The 21,090-nt window shown below is 41.2% G+C and overlaps 1 protein-coding gene across 2 annotated transcripts in view; it reads left to right on the forward strand.

The window, feature by feature from the left end:
- The window catches only part of Tek (TEK receptor tyrosine kinase), a 92,408-nt gene that overhangs the window by 67,201 nt on the left and 4,117 nt on the right, over positions 1-21,090 (forward strand). Inside the window, exons 12-20 of one of the 2 annotated variants that reach the window (XM_048360047.1) lie at positions 4,766-5,053; positions 9,554-9,853; positions 10,923-11,074; positions 12,018-12,228; positions 13,517-13,627; positions 16,100-16,290; positions 17,540-17,653; positions 19,746-19,816; positions 20,983-21,023. In XM_048360047.1, coding sequence (XP_048216004.1) covers positions 4,766-5,053; positions 9,554-9,853; positions 10,923-11,074; positions 12,018-12,228; positions 13,517-13,627; positions 16,100-16,290; positions 17,540-17,653; positions 19,746-19,816; positions 20,983-21,023 — 1,479 coding nt within the window. Of the gene's footprint in view, positions 1-4,765; positions 5,054-9,553; positions 9,854-10,922; positions 11,078-12,017; positions 12,229-13,516; positions 13,628-16,099; positions 16,291-17,539; positions 17,654-19,745; positions 19,817-20,982; positions 21,024-21,090 lie in introns of both variants that reach the window. The other variant, XM_048359968.1, reaches the window with a different exon arrangement.

A 21,090-nucleotide genomic window follows, 5' to 3' on the forward strand; every position in this document is an offset into this window, starting at 1 on the left:
GAAGGGTGGTGGTGGGTGAGTGGGTGGGTGGGGATGGAGGTGGAAGGGGCTTGCTTTTGAATGGGTGGGAAAGTGACAGGAAGGTTAGCAGCTTCAAGCCAAACAATTCCTTTATTTGGGCTGGACTCCTGGAGGGAGAGTTCTGGAGGCATCTAGAAGGACAGAGAAGGAAGCAGATGAGCTCTCAGGAAGGCAGGGTCATCCCTTAGGACTTGGTATTTACTTAGCAACAACCGTGCTGGGATTTGGCTCCTGCATTTCACCCCCAATTTCCTGTTTCCATCTTAAGGGTCCAGCCAGGCTTCTGCCACATGCAGTTTATTTACTTAAAAAATAATAATTTCTAACTTTTCAAAGTACTCATGCACGTGGTTAGAACATCAAATACAAGGAATGGCTTTTATCTAAAGAACAGTACTTCCCTACTCCATCCCTCCGCCACTCAGTTCTGTTTACTGTTGGCTGCCATTTTTATCTCCTGATGCTTTTTTTTTTGTCATTAGGCTTGAACTCATGGCCTGGGTACTGTCCCTGAGTTCTTTTCGCTCAAGGCTATCTCTCTACCACTTTGAATCACAGCTGCACTTCTAATTTTCTGGTGGTTAATTGAAGATCAGTAGATCTTGTAGACTTTCCTGCCTGGCTGGCTTTGAACTTTGATCCTCAGTTCTCAGTGTCCTGAGTAGCTAGGATTGCACACATGAGCCACCAGCAGTGCTCAGTTTGAAGCTATTTTTTAAAGTATAATTTCATTTTTATTATCAAGGTGTTTACTACAGAGGAGGAGTCACCATTTTATAAGTCAAGTAATGAATACAATTTTTTTTGGACAATGTCACTCCTTCCTCTATAAAGCTATTTTTAAAAAAAATTAATCTCCATGTTGATAAATCATTGCTTTTCAAACACTAGTACATATCAGAATCACCTGGCGAGTTTATTAATACAGATCTATCTATCTATCTGTCTATCTATCTACCTACCTACCTACCTACCTACCTACCTATCATCTATCCAATTTGCTGAAACTGGATACTACCCACAGAGTTTTTTATTTAATAGGTTTAGGTTTAGGACTAGAGTTAAATAATTTGCAGTTTTAATAAGTTCACAAACCATGCTGGATACTCTGAGTCTTGGATCTACATGTTTGAAATAGGATGTTTGGTTTTTTTGTTGTTGGTGGTGGTCATGGGCCTGGGTACTTTCCCTGACCTTATCTGCTCAAGACTAGCAGTCTTCACTTTGAACCACAGCTTCATTTTCAGTTTTATGGTGGTTAATTGGAGGTAAGAATCTCTTGGGCTTTCCAGCCCAGGCTAGCTTTGAACCACATTCCTAAGATCTCAGCCTCCTGAATAGCTAGGATTACAGGCATGAGCCCCCAGTGCCTGGCTAGATACATTTCTTGATTTATCAGGGTTGTGCAGTATCTGTTGGCCTTCTGCTTTGTGAATGGAGAAGCTTGTGCAGCCTGCTGGGTGCTAACCTGGGCTCCAGCTTTCTGCTACCAGGTAGGAATTCCTTTGTTCTACCCAGATGGAAATTGGACAAGTAAGCACATCTCTCTTAGTGCTGATTGTAACTTTGAATTCCAAACCCAGAATTTTTTTATTTTAGCTCTAAATTCAGAACCAGAGCCTTATAGCTGCAATCTTTTAAAGCTGGAGGCTTGTTGAACAGGGCCTAAAGCCTGAATGCCTGTGGCCAGATTTGTGGCTTTCAGGCTTTGGGTGTCCGGATGCTTAGGACTGGGGCCTGCAGTGCTTGTAGCTTTGGCTCCCAGCTTTAACTCTTCACATTCTCTCATCCTCCATAGTCTCTACTTCTTTTCCATCCCTCTCTCCCTCAGCACTCCCACCATTCTCAACTTCTTGCAGATCCTGCCCTCCATGCCATTGCCCTTGATTGCTCTCGAGCCCTCTTCCGCTACCTCCTTGCTACCCAAGACTTAGTAATTTTTGAAAGTATTTTATTGTTATTTTAAAAGTGATATATATAAGGGTTACAATTACATACATCAGGTAATGGGTACATTTCTTTTTGGACAATGTCACCCCTTACCTTACTCTCTCTCAGTTTTTCCCTCCTATCCCCACTAATAAATCGTACAGTTCATTTTCCATACAATGTCTACTGAGTATCACTGCAGCATTTGTTCACTCTTCGTGCCTCCATTTTTTGTCCCCTTTACCCTCCAAAAGACAGATAAATGAACAAACAAGAAAAACAAAAACAAAGAAAAAGAATCTTTGTTTCCATTACCTGAAGTTCATTTTGATCAATATTATTTTATATGATCAGAGGCACACAGCCATTGCACCTTTGTGTTCCTCCCCTACGAATATCCTCCTTTGGTCTCACTATACGTGAATGCCTAGAGTTCTAGGTAGTTTATCATGCCCCAGTGTATTTTAGATATAGCTTCCATATATGAGAGAAAACATGTGCCATTTGCCAGTTTTCTCTCTGAGCTTGGCTTACCTCGCTTAACATGGTTTGTTTTAGGTCCATCCCTTTCCCTGCCAATGACATAACATTCTTCTAATAGCAGTGTAAAATTGCATTGTGTATAAATACCACATTTTTTGATCCACTCATCTATTGTTTTCTTTCACTGTGATATTTTCATATATGAACGTAACAACATACTTTAATCAAGTTTACCCTCTCTACCACTTTCTTATTCCTTAAACCTTTTCCCCATTTTTTTATTTCACAGTTTTTAGTTTATTTATTATTTTTAGTTGTGGGGCTTGAATTCAGGGCATAGGTACTGTCCAAGAGCTTGTTTGTTCAAGGCTTCTCTACCACTTTGAGTCAAAGATCCAGTTCCAGTTTTCTGGTGGTTAACTGGAGAAAACAGTTTCATGGACTTTCCTGCCTGGGCTGGCTTTGAACCTCAATCATCATATCTTAGCTTCTTGAGCAGCTAGGACTATAGGCTTGAGCCAGCAGGACCCTGCTTTTAGTTTATTTCTTACTTAATCAGCTCATCTTCCTCTACCCATAATAAAGACCACAAATAGGCAAAAGACCATTTGGAAGAAGCCTTTATTTATTAGATCATAATATTGCAATACTAGGAGAGGAGGTGCCACGATATTTTTTAAGGCTATATTTTGTTGTCTTTAACTAGTTGTGCAAAACATTTAACAAAGCTGTATGAATACAATACATCTTGATCAATGTGAACCTTTTTGTCATTTCTACCAGCCATGACATTTCAATACCACAAATATACTCCATCTATTTGTATATTATGCCCCTGTCAGCCAATGTAATCACCTAAAGTTTTGTCATAACGCCAGAATCAAATTTGCCCTCTAGTGGTGATAATGAAAGTGCAGAAATGAGAGAAGAGAAATTCTAGTTTGTTCTTTATATGACTTCTGATCTGGAATTTACAAATCACTATTATTAACTCAAATTACAAGTTCCTTTGTTGTTCATTGACACAATATAAATGAGAGAAGGAAGAAAGGTATGATGGAGGAACTAACAGAGCCTTAAATAATCTCCCAAACATATTCTTACTCACTGCTTCATTTATTCATCCTGTGCAGACTGAAGATGAGTATTTTTTTCCTGTGAACTTACAGAGGTTATAAATTTGTCATGGTTACTGAAGTAACATGCACCTATCTGTCTGATTCAGAAGCCCATATTGTTTTTTTTTCAATGACCTTTTCAGTAGCCCGTGTTCGTATGAGTAATTGTGGCCAGGTAGCAGGTTTGATGAGGAGAAGTAACTGTGAAATTACTTTGAAATGTAATTCCAAAATGGTAACAGAAATTCTAAATATTCGTGATCCTACAAGCTTAGAAAATCCACTTTTTATTTTTGACCATTTCCTCTGTTCTCTTTTCCAAATTATAGACTTGTCTCTTATCAAGTTACAATAAAAGTTTTTGTTCATGTGCAATAAATATTTTTATTGGGCTTCCATACTCTACTTAATGATCTCTTTTAATCCATTAGATGGTTGTATCTAATTCATTAAAGTTCCCTAGAGCTGCCTGGTGGTTCACGCCTGTAATCCTAGCTTCTCAGAAGGCTGAGATCTGAGGATTGAGATTCAAAGCCAGCCCAGGCAGGAAAGTCTATGAGACTCTTATCTCAAAATAACCACCGGAAAACCAGAAGTGGTATTGTGGCTCACAGTGGTAGAGCCTTGAGATGAAGAGTTCAGAGGCAGTACCCAGGCCCAGAGTTCAAGCTCCACAAAAGTTCCCTATTTTGAGTATTTAGATTTCTTCTGGTTGATTGTTGCTATTGGTAATGTTATAACAAACATGTATATAGATTATCTACTTTCTATGCAACATTTCTTCAGGCTAAATTCTTGGTAGTCAAATAGTAGGACTAAAGTAGATGGTCAGTTTTAAGGCTCTTGATTTCCCAAAGAATCATACATTTTTATTAAAATAACTCAAACTATACAGTACAATTAAAGATTTGCCTCTTAGTTGAGGAAAAAGCATCAAATGGCTACTTGCTTGTGTTTGTTTGACAGCTTTTAAAGTTGTGTATTGTGCTAAAAGCTTTTAAGCTATCTACTGGGGCTGTCATTAGTGTTTTGTTTTGTTTTTCTTTTTGGTGCCAGTACTAGGGCTTGAACTCAGGGCCTGGGTGCTGTCCCTTAGACTTGTTCCCTCACGGCTCAGTTTCCTGAGTAGCTAGGATTACTGAATGAGCCACTGGGACCCAGCTGTCATTACTTTTATCTTCTGTAAAAACACTTGTCTTTCTGGTTTCTTCTAGGACTCCCTCCTCCAAGAGGTCTCAGTCTCCTTCCAAAAGACCAGACCACACTAAATTTGACCTGGCAACCGATATTTACAAACTCAGAAGATGAATTTTATGTCGAAGTGGAGAGGAGATCTGTACAAAAAAAAAGTGACCAGCAGAACATTAAAGTGCCAGGCAACCTGACTTCCGTGCTGCTGAACAACTTAAAGCCCAGAGAGCAGTACATAGTCCGGGCCAGAGTCAACACCAAGGCCCAGGGGGAATGGAGTGAGGATCTCACTGCTTGGACCCTCAGCAACAGTAAGTAGCTTGTGCTACTCACCTCACTGGGCCATTTGGATCTATCTTCCATCATTTCAAGGCTAGTTTTAAGGTATCAAAGGGAGTTAATTGTGAGTAGAAGCTAGCTAATATCTGCCCACTTGCTCTGGAGCCCTAGAAAAGGTGAGGTGGCTCTTGCTCATGTTTACTACGTAAGTCAGGATTATGTGGTCCTTGCCAGCCCCAGTGTCTGAGGCTGTATTTGGCAACTGGTGTGATAAAAGGCACAGTGTTTCTTCAGCCACTTTTTTTTGTACCAGTAACTTGTGAAAGTATGAACTGTCCTGTCAGCATTTAGGGATTGTATGTTATATGAGTGTATGTATATATGTGTGTATTGTGAATATATGTACACATATATAACTATGTATATATTGTATATATGTGTGTGTATGTATATATATGTACGTATGTGTATGTATACACATATAGGTATGTATATATAGTATATATGTATATAAGTGAGTATATGTTTGTAATTCTGTGAAATTTTAAAGTTACAGAACCATGTAGATACTAACAGAAGAAATACACTCTTGCCATCCATGACTAACAACTGTTTACTGTCATATTTGCTCTCAGCATTTTTCTTCAAAGTAGTAACAATTCAAATCTGTTAAATCCCTCTGCCCTTTTTTGTGCCAGTCTTAGGCTTGAACTCAGGGCCTGGGTGCTGTCTGAGAGTTTGTTCTTGCAGCTTGTGCTTTACCACTTGACCTAGAGCTCCACTTCTGACTTTTGGTGTTAATTGGAAATGAGAGACTCATGGACTTTCCTGCCATGGGGAGATTTAAACCATGATACTCAGACCTCAGCCTTCTGAGTAGCAAGGATTTGTATTAAATCCCCTTTGACCACCCTTGTGACTCCATTTTTGTTCCCTTCACTCAAGAGATGATCAGAAGTATGAGTTTATATGTCTTTCCATTCATTGCTGTATAATTTTAGTGTGGATCCATGAGCATACAATGCCTCCATTCTTTGCTGAGTAAACAACAAGATGTGTGTGTGTGTGTGTGTGTGTGTGTGTGTGTGTGTGTGTGTGTGTGTGTGTGCGCGCGCGTGCACCATTCCTGGGGCTTGGACTTAAGGCCTTGGCACTGTCCCTAAAGGTTTACGCTCAAGGCTACTGCTCTACAACTTGAGCCCACAGCTTTACTTCCAGATTTTTGGTTGTGAATTGCAGGTAAGAGTCTCCATAAACTTTCCTGCTTTCCTGGCTTTGAACTGTGATCCTCAGATCTCAGCCTCCTAAGTAGGATTATAGGTGTGAGTAACTAATGCCTGGCTAAGTAAGATGTTTATCTGATAGTTTGGTAGCTTTGATGTATGTATAAACTTTGTATACGTATATTTTATGATTATACTCTATCATCTATTCATTTCCTTTCAGATGGGCATTTGGATAGTTTCTATTTACTATTACATGTAATAATGCATTAGCTATGTGCATGGATGGGGATCTTTTCTTCTCTTCTTTTTCTCTGGCCAGTCCTGGGCCTTGGACTCAGGGCCTAAGCACTGTCCCTGGCTGCTTTTTGCTCAAGGCTAGCACTCTACCACTTGAGCCACAGCGCCACTTCTGGCAGTTTTATATATATGGTGCTGGAGAATCAAACCCACGCTTCATGTATATGAGGCAAGCACTCTTGCCACTAGGCCATATTCCCAGCCGTGATAGGGACCTTTTCTAGGGAACATGTCCAGAAATGAAACTCATGGACAATGTCACTCCAAAGTGGTACTCATTGTGCACTGCACCCAGGAGTGTGAATGCTTTTATTTCTGAACTTACCTCTATATCTCTGTCTTTTCCCTATTGTTGCACCCCCATCCCTTTTTAGTGTTGTTGAGCTTAAAAGTGAAAAAAGGTATGCATAATCCATAGCCTGTAGTGCTGTGTGCCTGTCATCCTAGACTACAAAGCAGGCTGAGATTGGGAAACCATAGTTCTAGGCCATCCCAGGCCATTTCTCAACAGAGAGCTGGAGGCTTGTGCATGAGCTGGTTATCCTAGCCATGAATGGAAGTCTAGGAGGAAGAGTAAGAGGTGAATTGTGTCAGGAACATGACTGGGCAAGAAGAAAGACCTTATCTTAATATATACCAAGGAAAAGGGGGAGGGGGCTCGGGTATAACATAGTGCTGAGTGCTGTCTACAAAATTCAAGGTCCAGAGTTCAAAGGTTGATACCAAAAAAAATTATTAATTTCAATTTTCATTGCCTCGTTAAGTAGGACCGTTGAGACATCTTATATTCATGGATCATATTTTTCAATACACTTGATAATATTATTTTCTTATTTTCTATAAACTGTCTTTTATAAAAAAAATCTATGAAAAGCTTGGTACTAGATGTAAAGGGGGGCTGGGGATATGGCCTAGTGGCAAGAGTGCTTGCCTTGTATACATGAGGCCCTGGGCTCGATTCCCCAGCACCACATATACAGAAAACGGCCAGAAGTGGCGCTGTGGCTCAAGTGGCAGAGTGCTAGCCTTGAGCAAAAAGAAGCCAGGGACAGTGCTCAGGCCCTGAGTTCAAGGCCCAGGACTGGCCAAAAAAAAAAATAATAGATGTAAAGGGAGTTAAGACATATTGCTAATGAATTATTGTGATTTGAGGGTAATTTACCACATGCTAAACATAGAAAGTAATCAATTTTGGGGCTGGGGATATGGCCTAGTGGCAAGAGTGCCTGCCTCATATACATGAGGTCCTGGGTTCGATTCCCCAGCACCACATATACAGAAAATGGCCAGAAGTGGCGCTGTGGCTCAAGTGGCAGAGTGCTAGCCTTGAGCAAAAAGAAGCCAGGGACAGTGCTCAGGCCCTGAGTCCAAGCCCCAGGACTGGCCAAAAAAAAAAAAAAAAAAAAAAAGTAATCAATTTTGTAAACATAAAAAGCTAGCATCTAATTCTTATAAACTGCCTTGGTTACCTAAGGAATATGATTTGGGGACTTGCTATGATGGAAAGAGGAAATTCAGAATCAAGAAGTCTTTGAGAATTAAGATAGAATGAATGTAACTTAAGACATGACTCAAAGTTTCCAATTTGCTTAAGAGCAAATTTTATATGGAAATGCAATGGTATATACAGTGAACAGCCTGAATCTACTGATTGCTTGTTGGGTCCTATGCAAGAACAGCCCGAGTCTACTGATTGCTTGTTGGGTCCTATGCAAGTCCTTTAAGTAATACACTATAGTTTTCTTGTCTGACATTTGGAAAATAAAAGTATTAGCTCTGCTTATCTATCTGACTATGTAAGTACAGGGTCTCTATGTAGGATCTCAGTATAAAATAGCCTAAGTTACCTTGTAGCCTGTGCTCGTTGGGAAAGGAGTCCCAGAGAGATTGTGGGCATGGTTCTGGTCATGTCATTTTTACCCCTGGAAACCTCAGAGATCTCTCCCTCTCTCTCTTTCTCATGCTGCCAGTCTCCTAAAGAGAAGGTGATCACTTCCCCCAACATTCCTGTAGGGCTTTGTCTAGTAAGTGCTTTATTTACCCTTAGAGATGCATTGGCCTGCTTATTGTACTATATATGCATTTAGAGAAGATGGGCCTATTGGTACAATAGTTAAGATGATAAGACTTGGAAGCCAGCCAGAGTTGAATCTTGTTTCTTCTACTTAAGAGCCATGTAACTTTGGCTGGGTCACTTAATGTAATTCTGCATCAGTACCTACAGTAAGACTATCAGGAAGAGGAAATGAGTTACACATGGAACAACACCTGGTATATTGTAAACAGAATGCAATGGTCTTTTCGTTGCACCTGGCATCTGGAACACTGTATACAAGTTGGTAAAGCACAGAATTTCTGAGGCCTTCAAGAAGTATAAAGTAGGGCTGGGAATATGGCCTAGTGGCAAGAGTGCTTGCCTCCTACACATGAAGCTCTTGGTTCGATTCCCCAGCACCACATATATGGAAAACGGCCAGAAGGGGCGCTGTGGCTCAGGTGGCAGAGTGCTAGCCTTGAGCGGGAAGAAGCCAGGGAAGGTGCTCAGGCCCTGAGTCCAAGGCCCAGGACTGGTCAAATAAAAGTATAAAGTGACAAGTGAGATGCACATTGGCACATTGCCATTTCCCTATCTTTCAAGTATCTTTCAAGTCTGCACAGACTCTGGTATCACTACCAGTGGACTGGAGTTGTGGTCAAGGAAAACCTACTTTCATTCTTGGTATACAAGCTAACATGAACTGTTTCTCAAAAGCACAATAATCTGAGATGGTAGCATATCTTAAGTGAATTCTTTTTATTATTTTTTTGCCAGTCCTGGGGCTTGAACTCAGAGCCTGAGCACTGTCCCTGGCTTCTTTTTGCTCAAGGCTACTTGAGCCTCAGCACAACTTCCAGCTTTTTCTCTTTATGTGGTGCTGAAGAATTGAACCCAGGGCTTTATGCATGCTAAAGCACTCTCCTGCTAAGCCACATTCCCAGCCTTTAAGTGAATTCTTTTTAACTTTCTAGTTATCCCTCCTCAACCAGAAAACATCAAGATCTCCAACATCACAGACACCTCAGCTGTAATTTCTTGGACAATATTGGATGGCCATTCTATTTCTTCCATTATCATTCGTTACAAGGTTCAGGGTGAGAATGAAGATCAGCACATCGACGTAAAGATCAAGAACGCCACCATCACTCAGTATCAGCTCAAGGGCCTTGAGCCTGAGACAGCTTACCAGGTAGACATTTTTGCGGAGAACAACATAGGATCAAGCAACCCGACCTTTTCTCATGAACTGATGACCCTCTCAGAAGCTCAAGGTTGGTAGACTGGCCAGGTATTTATGCAGAGTACTTTGGACAACATCAGAAAATCTTCACTGTCTTGAGATACTTATTTCATGTGTATGTCAAATATTCATCCTAATAGGCCTTACTATCTCTACATAGGTTCTTGAAATCAGAATGCCCCTCTTAAGCAGTCTGTTGATACATTTTCTGTTATTAAACTATAGAAAAAAATTAGCAACATAAGGAAACTCTTATGTGACTTTTGCTACTGTAGAGAAAACAACGCATGTGGAACCTACTTATGGGAGGCAGGGCAGTGTAATAAGGGCATAGCTATTGGGTTCTTGTGATCTTCTGTTGTGACTAGCCTAAACCTGTGCTAATTATTCCCTATGAGGGAGACCATAGAGTCCATGTTTCTTTGGGTCTGGCTCACTTCACTTAGTATAATTTTTTCTAAGTCCTTCCATTTCCTTACAAATGGGGCAATGTCATTCTTTCTGATAGAGGCATAAAATTCCATGTGTATATGTACCACATTTTCCTGATCCATTCGTCTACTGAGGGGCCTCTGGGTTGGTTCCATATTTTAGCTAGCACAGAGCCATTTTTAAAGCACAGTTGCTCATGATTTAAAAAAAAAATTAAAATTTTCTGTGCCAGTCCTGGGGCTTGAACTCAGAGTCTATGCACTGTCCCTGAGGTTTTGTGCTCAAGGCTAGTGCTCTACTACTTGAGCCCACCACTCCTCTTCTGGCTTTTTGGTGGCTAAATTGCAGATAAGAGTTTCATGGACTTTCTTGCCTGGGCTGGTTTTGAACCATGATCCTCAGATCTCAGCCTGTTGAGGAGGAGCTAGATTACCGGTATTAGCCATTGGCCTGTACATGTCTCTAGAAAATTCCCTTTGAGCTCAACTCTTTTCCACTGAGTTTCCGAAAAAAAACAAATAAGTAGCCAAGGTAACTCAATAATTAAGTGGCAGGTCTGAGGCTACTGTCATATTCCCATTGCAGTGTGTCTCTTCCTGCAGATGGTCTTTCTTTGTTCATTTGTACCTGAGCTAATGTGGCTGCTTCACTTCTGTTTCCCTGCACAGCCTCAGCAGACCTTGGAGGAGGGAAGATGCTACTTATTGCCATCCTGGGGTCAGCAGGAATGACCTGCTTGACGGTGCTGTTGGCCTTTCTGATTATGTTGCAATTGAAGAGAGCAAATGTCCAAAGGAGAATGGCTCAAGCCTTCCAAAATGTGGTAGTGTCTTATCCTCTTGTTAACTAATCAGAGCTAATCTACTTAGAAGTAGAACCTTTGCTTTTAAAAAGTGGGTGCTCTTGGGCTGGGGATATAGCCTAGTGGCAAGAGTGCCTGCCTCGGATACACGAGGCCCTAGGTTCGATTCCCCAGCACCACGTATACAGAAAACGGCCAGAAGCGGCGCCACTGTGGCTCAAGTGGCGGAGTGCTAGCCTTGAGCGGGAAGAAGCCAGGGACAGTGCTCAGGCCCTGAGTCCAAGGCCCAGGACTGGCCAAAAAAAAAAAAAAAAAGTGGGTGCTCTTGAAAGGCAAATAATTTCCATTATACAAGGGCAAATAGCATGGCTATGTATTTTTTTTATCCAAACAAGAACAAGTTTGAAAGTGAAAGGAATATTATTTTGCCCACTTTCATAAAAACTTGTTAATGATAATTAAATGAGGCAAGGCCCTGGTATGGCTGGTGCTGCAACATAAAGGTCAGCTTCACATCTATGCAAATGATTTCTCCTGCAAACAATGTTCTGCAGTGTACTGTGTGTTCAAGGAATGAAGAAGAGGAAGGCTGGTGCTCTTCCACTTGAGCCACAGCTCCACTTTTAGCTTTTTGGCTGGTTAATTGCAATTAAGAGTCAAGGTGGTTTGTTATTTTTTTCCTGCACAGGCTGGCTTCTAAACTGCTATCTTTTCTTTTTCCGTCTTTCCAGTCCTTGCAGGTAGATGGGTTTTCTCTCCAAGAACCAGACTTAGATCTATGCAGTTGTTTTACACAGTAGGAGTGGGTTTGTCTGTTTCCCTTACTGTCTCACAACATCCTCCACTGTTTCTTCACCTGGTTTGGATACCACACAGAAGACATCACACAATGTAGAAAAATGATTCAAAAAATATCCTGGCATGAACACGATGAAAAAATAAAACAACTCTTTTTTCCCAGAGGGAAGAACCAGCTGTGCAGTTCAACTCGGGAACACTGGCCCTAAACAGGAAGGCCAAAAACAACCCGGATCCCACAGTCTACCCAGTGCTTGACTGGAATGACATCAAGTTTCAAGACGTGATTGGTGAGGGCAACTTTGGCCAGGTTCTCAAGGCACGCATCAAGAAGGATGGGTTGCGGATGGACGCGGCCATCAAGAGGATGAAAGGTCAGTGCTGAGACAGAGAGGCAGCACATCCTTAGGGTGGGGAGAACATGTGATTCCTGTTGCAATCCTTCCTCTGTGCCTCACATTCACTAAGCCAGAAGTTTGGCCTGGTGTCAGATGTGTCTGCTGTAAGTGATGTTTGCTTTTAGAGATGGAGCCTGTTTAGCACCAGGATATAGATATGAAAGATGAAGGTGGGGGCTATTTGGATACTAATGTCTTGCTTCCTAGGGATTTGGGAATGCTGTTTCTCTACCATATACCACTAACTTGTGGGCAACATTGTTTCTCATAAGGTAGTAGTTCTTAAGATCCACCTGCATCAGTATCACCTAGGAGGTGGCTCCAAAACAGACTACTGGGGCAATCTTGCAGTTTCTGAGCCAGGAAGTTTGAACAGGGACACAGAATTCTGCATCTCTGATAAATCCCTAAGTGTAACCGGTCCTGTGAGTCTGGAGACTGCCAAAGAATAGTCAGAGGTTATCTGAATCCAAATTTCTAGAGGAAATGTTAGATGGAAATGAAAGAATAGAAGAAAATCCAATCCAGCTTCCTGACAAGACAAGAACTTTTATAAAATGTCATTGGAGTTTGACTAGTTTGTTAAAAATTAAGTTAATAAATTTGGCTTTGGAATTGGGGAAGGAGAGATGAGGGAGAGTGACAGAGGTGAAGTAGTGAGTCCGATCTGGATACACTGCATGCATAGATGGTCATAAAATCGTCTTATACCACTAACTGATGTTAATAAAATGTGTGTGTTGGGGGGTGGGGGAGAAATACAGAAAAGAGTAAATTAATGTTATTCAGTAAAGTAAGGCATATGCATCTTTGAGGACATTTTACCAAAACTTTGGTTATTCTCTTTATCTATCTGTCCCTAGATAGCATGTTTAACTGAGCGAGCTAGAGATTAAAAATTAAAGCAGCTTACCTCTACCAAGTCCTTTCCCTGAGTATTTTAAGACTTAACAAAATGTCACAGCAGTGGTTCTCATTCAGGGACAATTCTTCCCCCTAGGGATGTGTGGCAATGTTTGGGTACAGGTTTGGTTGTGGTGCTGGAATCGAGTACATGGAGATTATGCCCTGCAATATATAGAGTATCCCCAAACCACAAGGAATTCTCAGCATGCAGTCAGTAGTGCTGAGTTTCAGGAGCTCTCCTGTTTTTGGTATAGCTTCCCCGACTTGATGGTGACTGAGTGCACCCGAAGGTCATAGGGAGGGTGAGAGGACAGAAGGTGTAATGAAGAGGGATTGCAACCCTTGTCTTCCTTCCTAGAATATGCTTCCAAAGATGACCACAGAGACTTTGCAGGAGAACTGGAGGTTCTTTGTAAACTTGGACACCATCCTAACATCATCAATCTCTTGGGAGCATGTGAACACCGAGGTAAGATGCTTTCTTATTCATGTTTTCCTTTCCAGTAAAACAAAACAAAATAGGCAATTCCATACTGAAAATAAATATAATGATCTGAAGAATGCTACCTATTTTTTTTAAGTTGTAGTTTCATTCAGAGTGTATATCTCATCCCATTTGTAGATGTGCTAAACTTAGCCATCTTTTTGGAGGTAGGTGTGAGACTGGATCATTTGGCCTCTGATGTGGTTTGGCCATTGTTGCCCAAGAGTACCTATGGCCCTAAACCACCCTCATTCTCAGTAATGTGGGGGTTTTCTCAAGTACTGTTACTACAAAGGGAGGGGTGCAGAGCCCTCACCACCAGATGGAATCAATGGGTTCTTCTTCAGTGTCTGCCTTATCATTGTTCCTTGACACCAAGATATTCTCAATGTCAATGCCACAAAACCAAACAATGTACTGTACGTGCAAACACTGATGATGTTTAAGTAATAATAAGTGTCTATATGGTAGCTCTTTATTTCCACTCAAAGTGCTTTAATGTACATCTTGGAGTTTTACAACTGCTCTTTGTTACCTATGCTGTTCAACTGATACATCCAAATTATTACTGGGCACTTGCTACTGAGATGTGTCTAAGGAGCTCTGAGTAAAATAAGGCACAATAAAAATCTTACATGATTTTCTAGCTGCATAATGTGGGTGTATAGCTTGGAATCTATGTTTAAGCTGCATTGCTCATGGAAAATTTTGCTCCCATATGCACAAAGAAAGTTCTATGCAGTAATTATTTATCATGTTGACAACCTTTTGTTGACTTGGCAGCAAAAACACCAACAATAGAAAAAAGATGACTTCCATTTCCTCAATTTATTAAACTAAAAATATGAGTGCTTTTAAACAATATATCATTCTATGGTCCAATAAGGGTACAACTCTGAAAGCCAGATCATGTCCTTTGAGTTAATTAATGAAATAATGACATTTGTTTTTGAGTGATTTCTTGGAAACAGTTGTCAGTGTGGGAAAGCAGTAAGCGAGCTCTTTTTTTTTTTTTTTTGCCATTCCTGGGGCTTGAACTCAGGGCCTGAGCACTGTCCCTTGCTTCTTTTTGCTCAAGGCTAGCACTCTGCCAACTTGAGCCACAGAACCACTTCTGGCCTTTTCTATATATGTGGTACTGAGGAATCGAACCTAGGGTGTCATGTATGAGGCAAGCACTCTTGCCACGCAACCATATTCCCAGCCCCTCAGTGAACTCTTTTAAAGCCCATTCACAACAGAAAAATGTGTATCTTAAAATTTTACTCTATTAAAACATTAACACACAAGTGTTTGTTCTTTAAAATTTGTAATTCAGTAAAGTTATGACAAAGTACTTTCCCACTGGAACTTAGACCTGCCTTTCTTTATAATTCGGCACTAGAAGATCTGTTCTCTGCCCCTGAATTTTAATTTCTTAAAATATATTCAAGTTCAAATTTATTTGACATTTTCATGAATGATTTGCCAAAAAATAATGCTCCTTTAAAAAAGCAGGACAATCTATTTTCACTAGCTCTGAATACTTTTTAAAAAATCAGAGTGACAAAGAGAAAAAAGACAAATACTACATGTTCTCTCTTACATTACGAATGTATGCCTGATACACAAAAGAATGACATGACTGTAAAATAGGATAGGGATTGGAAGGAGGGTGAAAGAAGCTGGAAAGGGAATGAATATGATCAAAGTACTCTATATGCATGTGTGGAAATGGAATAATAAAACCTGTTACAAATTGCTTAAAAATGAGGAAAGAGGGTGGGATGTAGCTCAGTGGCAAAGTGCTTGCTTAGCAAATGCAACATCCTGGCCTAGTGGTAGAGTGCTTGCCTAGCATACATGAAGTCCTGGGTTCAATTACTCAGCACCACATAAACAGAAAAAGCCAGAAGTGGTGATGTGACTCAAGAGGTAGAGTGCTAGCCTTGAGCAAAAAGAAGCCAGGGACAGTGCTTAGGCCCTGAGTCTCAAGCCCCAGGACTGGCAAAAAACAGAAGGAAGGAAGGAGGGAGGGAAGGAAGAAAGGAAGGAAGAAAGAAAAAAAGAAAAAAAGGAAAGCTATGGATAGACTAACCTGCTTGGTCTATATTAAGTTGTTGATGAATCTTGGGTAAAAAAAATAAAAAGCACTAAGGAGAAGGAATCATAGACAAGGACAAGGATGCTATGGTAGTGAGCATCGCCAAGCAAGTAAGAGAATTCCAGAAGGCTGTTAGTCTATGCTTAGTAAGAGCAGAGATGGGAGTGGGAAAGAGGAAGACGAGGTGCTCCAGCTTGGACTGTGGCAGGAGGATGTCATTCTCCCTGTCCTGTCCTGTCCCCAGAATTGCCACTGGATATGTGTCTTTTGGATGGAGTGGAGTTCATAAGCAATTTCCAAAGTCTACACAGAAAATCTGAGATTCCGCACCTGTTGGGTCTCTGATAAAGCATTGTTGTCTATTTTTCCCACAGGCTACTTGTACCTGGCCATTGAGTACGCCCCTCACGGAAACCTCCTGGACTTTCTACGCAAAAGCCGAGTGCTGGAGACAGACCCTGCATTCGCCATTGCCAACAGCACCGCGTCCACACTTTCCTCCCAACAGCTCCTGCACTTTGCTGCAGATGTGGCCCGGGGAATGGACTACCTGAGTCAGAAACAGGTGTGTTCTGATGACCTTCATATGACCGACCCTCCTCTGGAGCTCCCTCAAGAAGCAGTTCCTGTCTTTCTTTTCTTTTAATCATTTCAAAAAATTATCTTTAAGTAGCTGTACAAAGGAGTTGCCATTGGCTGTTCATGAATACAATATATCTTAATCAATATCACACCTTTCAACATTCTCTCCCTCCCCTCCCCTACCCATCCCTTTCCTCACTCTGCTTAATTCTGTAGGATATACCTTAGATTCTTGTCTGCATTTTCCTTCTCTTCTCTTCTTCATGGTCTACCCCTCTCCCCTGCCCTGAATACCCACTTTCTGGCATTCTGTTTTGCTCAACTTTGATTTTGGCTTTCTAATGAATTACACTATTTGAGATCTCCCATATTTCAGTTAATACATCCATATACACTTGCCTACCACTCAATGTGTGTACTTGCCCAGAGAGATAAAAGATCCATGATTTCCCTTACATATTAGAGACAGTTTCTGTTTGTTTGCATGTTTTTTTTCACCAACCTCTTTTTCTTAGTTTCTTCTTAGAGTCTCCCTAACTTTAACTTACTACTATTCTATTTATATGAAACTTAATGTTAATACTGACAGCATATTTAGCTAGTGAATATTGGAACTTGTGTCTAGTAAGGTGCCTTAACTTACTTGAGCATGGTGTGCCTCCAAATAACTCATGATGGCAGAAGTACTCCATTGAACAAATTTATTGACAGCATATTTCCCCCTCATGAAATGCTTCTCGTAGTGTATGGCAGGGCCATGTGGCAAAATTCTCTGAGAGATGGTGGAGAGGTGCTTTATGGGAACTGGATGCTCATGACTTTTTTTTTTTTTTTTTGTCAGTCATGGGGCTTGAACTTTGAGCCTGGGCACTGCCCCTGAGCTCTTTTGCTTAACGCTAGTTTTCTACCACTTTGAGCCACAGCTCCACTTCTAGTTTTTGTGTGGTTAAATGGAGATGTGAATTTCATGGAGACTTTTCTGCATGGCTGGCTTCTAACCACGATCCTCAGATGTCAGACTCCTGAGTAGCTAGGATTATAGGCGTCAGTCACTGGCGCTGGTGACATTTTAATGCATCTTTTCATATTATGTTTATTTTCTACTTCTCATACTTTGTGTCTCCCACCACCACCCCACAATGTGCCCTCCTCTAAGGTTTTCTGCTAATAAAATAAAGTGAAAACAGAAGTATTATGTTGACGATACATGATATATATTTTTTTAATTTCAGTTTATCCACAGGGATCTGGCTGCCAGGAACATTTTAGTTGGGGAAAACTATGTAGCCAAAATAGCAGATTTTGGACTATCCCGAGGTCAAGAAGTTTATGTGAAAAAGACGATGGTAAGTTCAGACTACAGACACTGATAATTTTCCTGGGGACCGTCTCTTAGAGTTCCTTATGATATTACTCTTCTGTGGGTCTGAAGCATCTGTCTGTGTCCTGGCAGATATCAGCTAGGCCAATAAGTGTTCTTTTAGATTTGGTTTCCTAACACCATCTATTCTTCATGTTTACAATGAAGGGGATGTAGTCATCCATGACCACAAATTTGAACATTCAAGTGTTGGTCAGGGTGTCTGGTCTATATCCAGTTTGGACCCCCAAGTGTTTTGCTCAGAAACTTTTGACTAGTTCCCAACCCTTCTATACAAACAGCAAACTTAAGAAGAAAACAAAAACTTAGCTTCTGCCCCCCAGATCAAAGAAATAAACTAATGGGTTCATAAGTCCCAAGGAGGCTCCATAAAAATGTATAACTTCTTAAAGACCCACATAAGATTTATTTCTTCATTGAAGGTTCCTCATTCACTTAGCCCAAAATCAAACTTGCTTTTTCTTAATGATAGCCACTCTCCTAAATAGCAATATTTTGTCTTCAAATACAAGGTTGGAGTAGAACCTAACCAGACAATCTAAGAGGAAGAGGCAAACAACTCTTGCTTCTGTGGCCACACTAGAATCATAAACTCCATTTGTGTTTGCTGAGAACATGCCACCATTCTGCCTTCCTGGGGAGGAACAAACACAGAGCCTTGGGTGGGGGAGGGGGATCATAATCCCTGTGTAGGCAATTCAGTGTACCTTCTCTGTGTTCCCATGCATAGTAGCTTTCCTCTCCCTGAGCACTTAATCATTATTATAGCTGATAATCATATTTATCTTTGAGCTCTTTGAAAGCAGAATCTGAGTCTGACATATGCTACTCTAAGACCTAGCATACGCACAAAAGAATATGGTATTTACTCAATCATTGATGAAGGATGGACTCCTAACCACTTAGTATATATTTTTAACAGTAAAATGCCCTAGAAGGACTGAAGGAAATACCTAAATACTGGATATACATTTCTTATTATTGGATGCAGAGTGCGTAGAAGGTAGACTTGAAACACTAATATCTTCTTAAAGTTACCAGATGTCAATTGGAAACCTATGATTTAATCATTGGACCAGAGAAAACAGCCACTCTGCCCTCTAGTGGTGTGTCTTTCATGGACAGCAGTCTTGCTGAGAAAGATCTTACAGTCCTCCTGAATCAGCCTCACCCTTTGGCTAATATAGGATGAAGTACTGCTTTTAACAATTTGGACAAATCTCTGGGTGGGAGAGAGACAATATGATTCCTGAAGTACACAGATAGAAAGTAGCCCAAATCAGAGAGAATTTGAGGAATCTAGGACGTCATGTACCCTGTAAAGCCCAGATTATAAAGGGCTCTGGCTATGCTATTACAATCCTGATAGTGGATATGCACACTTGTTCCTATGGCCTGAAATGCTTTCTTCCTCTGCTAATGCACGCTGATAAAGCAAGGCACAGTTGTCTCCTCTTCTGAAAAATATATCTCCCTTACCTCCAGATACACTTAGTCTCTCCAGCTCAAGGGTAGCCCCATTATCCTTTCCTATGCCACAACTCAGTTCTCAATTCCATTCCTGGCTTCCCCTTGAAGCCCTTGGGTGCCCCTGAGAGCTGTAGGTGACTCAATGGAATGATTCAGTGACTGTCAAATGTGCACCCATGCACACAAATAAGTAAATGCACGATGGGCATAGATAAATCTCTATGATTTTTTTCTTTTAGGTACTAGGAATTGAGCTCAGGGCTTCTTGCTTATTTGCCAAGCACTCTACCACTTGAGCTATGGTATAAACTGTTATACCACAATTATACTCCACCTCTGGGGCTCCCAGAAGTGAGCCTTACAATATTAGCTTGCCCATGAAAACTTGCTCACTCATAGTTGGGACATTCACAAAACAATGATCAGTTGTGCCTTAGTCTGTGCCTGAGTCTGTTGTGCCTTATGTCTGGTGAATTCCAAACAATTCCCTGTGAGTCTCAGGAATAGAGAGTGCCCCAGCTTCAGGTACACATAGAGCCTGTGAAGAGTCCCTATCCTGCCCTAACTAGTATCTTTGTTCTCTCCAGGGAAGGCTCCCCGTGCGCTGGATGGCAATCGAGTCACTAAATTACAGTGTTTATACCACCAACAGTGATGTGTGAGTATGTTCCTTATTGGTAAGGGATTGCTTTTCCTTAGATAATAGACATTTAGGTTTTAAAGAGAAATAAGAATATCCTGTGTCTCTACAGATGAAAAAAATTGTGGAGTAAATGAAGTCAAAGTTGGCAGTTTGCAAATCACTGGTGGCAAACTTTGGGGTCCATTGGTTTTCACACAGACTTTAAGTGGTAGACTCTTGATCTCTATATGAAGAAAGGACATCTGGGCCTTCCCATGATTCCACACTTTGGAATTAGCTCAGAGGAAGCAGCTCAGAAGAGCACTGTGCTCACAGATAGTGGGTCAAGACTAAGACAACAGAGCTCACCTCAACATGTAGCCACAGCGACAGATCTCTGGTTGGCAGTGACAGGAAGGATTGAGATTGGATTTAGGCCATTTTGCTTTGTGCCTCAGTTTTAGAAATAAAAATGGAGGCCCAGAAGATTGTGTTTACTTGTTCCAAGAAATTTTTGGTTACATAAGGAAGAAGAGGAGACTAATAATGACTGTGTCCTCATTCTGTACTAGGCTCAATGTATAGATTGTATAAACCTGAGGTGGAGATTAATGTCCTCACTTTTGGAAAAGGACACTTAAAGGTTCAAAGATATTCAGGAATTTGTCCCAGGTTACATTTGTCTTTGGTGGAAAAGGCAGGATTTAAAACTCAGATCTGTCTGGCTTAGGATGTCACTTGTTTTCTATGGAGTCACCTTGAATTCTCTACTTGAAGTGAGTTTAGTGCTTTGTCAAATTAAGCCCTGTTTTCCTGTGGCAACCCTCCCACTGTCCTAAGAAGAACAGAGCCCATGCAATGTGTGGGGCTCTGTAACCTTTCCTTTTTTTTTTTTTTTTTTTTTTTGGCCAGTCCTGGGCCTTGGACTCAGGGCCTGAGCACTGTCCCTGGCTTCTTTTTGCTCAAGGCTAGCACTTTACCACTTGAGCCATAATGCCACTTCTGGCCATTTTCTGTATATGTGGTGCTGGGGAACCGAACCCTGGCCTTCATGTATATGAGGCAAGCACTCTTGCCACTAGGCCATATTCCCAGCCCTCGTTCCTTTCTTATTGAGGATCATTTCCCCCAGCTTTGGGAGCAAGAAACAGAGTGGCTGGTCTGTTAGCTAATGATTGGTTGTGTCTCTGTCTCTCCTGCAGATGGTCCTATGGTGTGTTGCTCTGGGAGATCGTCAGCTTAGGTGAGTGTCTACCTTTACCTTCCAGGAGACACTCTGGGCAAAAGACCTTCCAGCTCTCCTTCCTAAT

This window comes from Perognathus longimembris, chromosome 1, assembly GCF_023159225.1.
Source record: "Perognathus longimembris pacificus isolate PPM17 chromosome 1, ASM2315922v1, whole genome shotgun sequence".
In the NCBI taxonomy this organism is placed as follows: domain Eukaryota; kingdom Metazoa; phylum Chordata; class Mammalia; order Rodentia; family Heteromyidae; genus Perognathus; species Perognathus longimembris.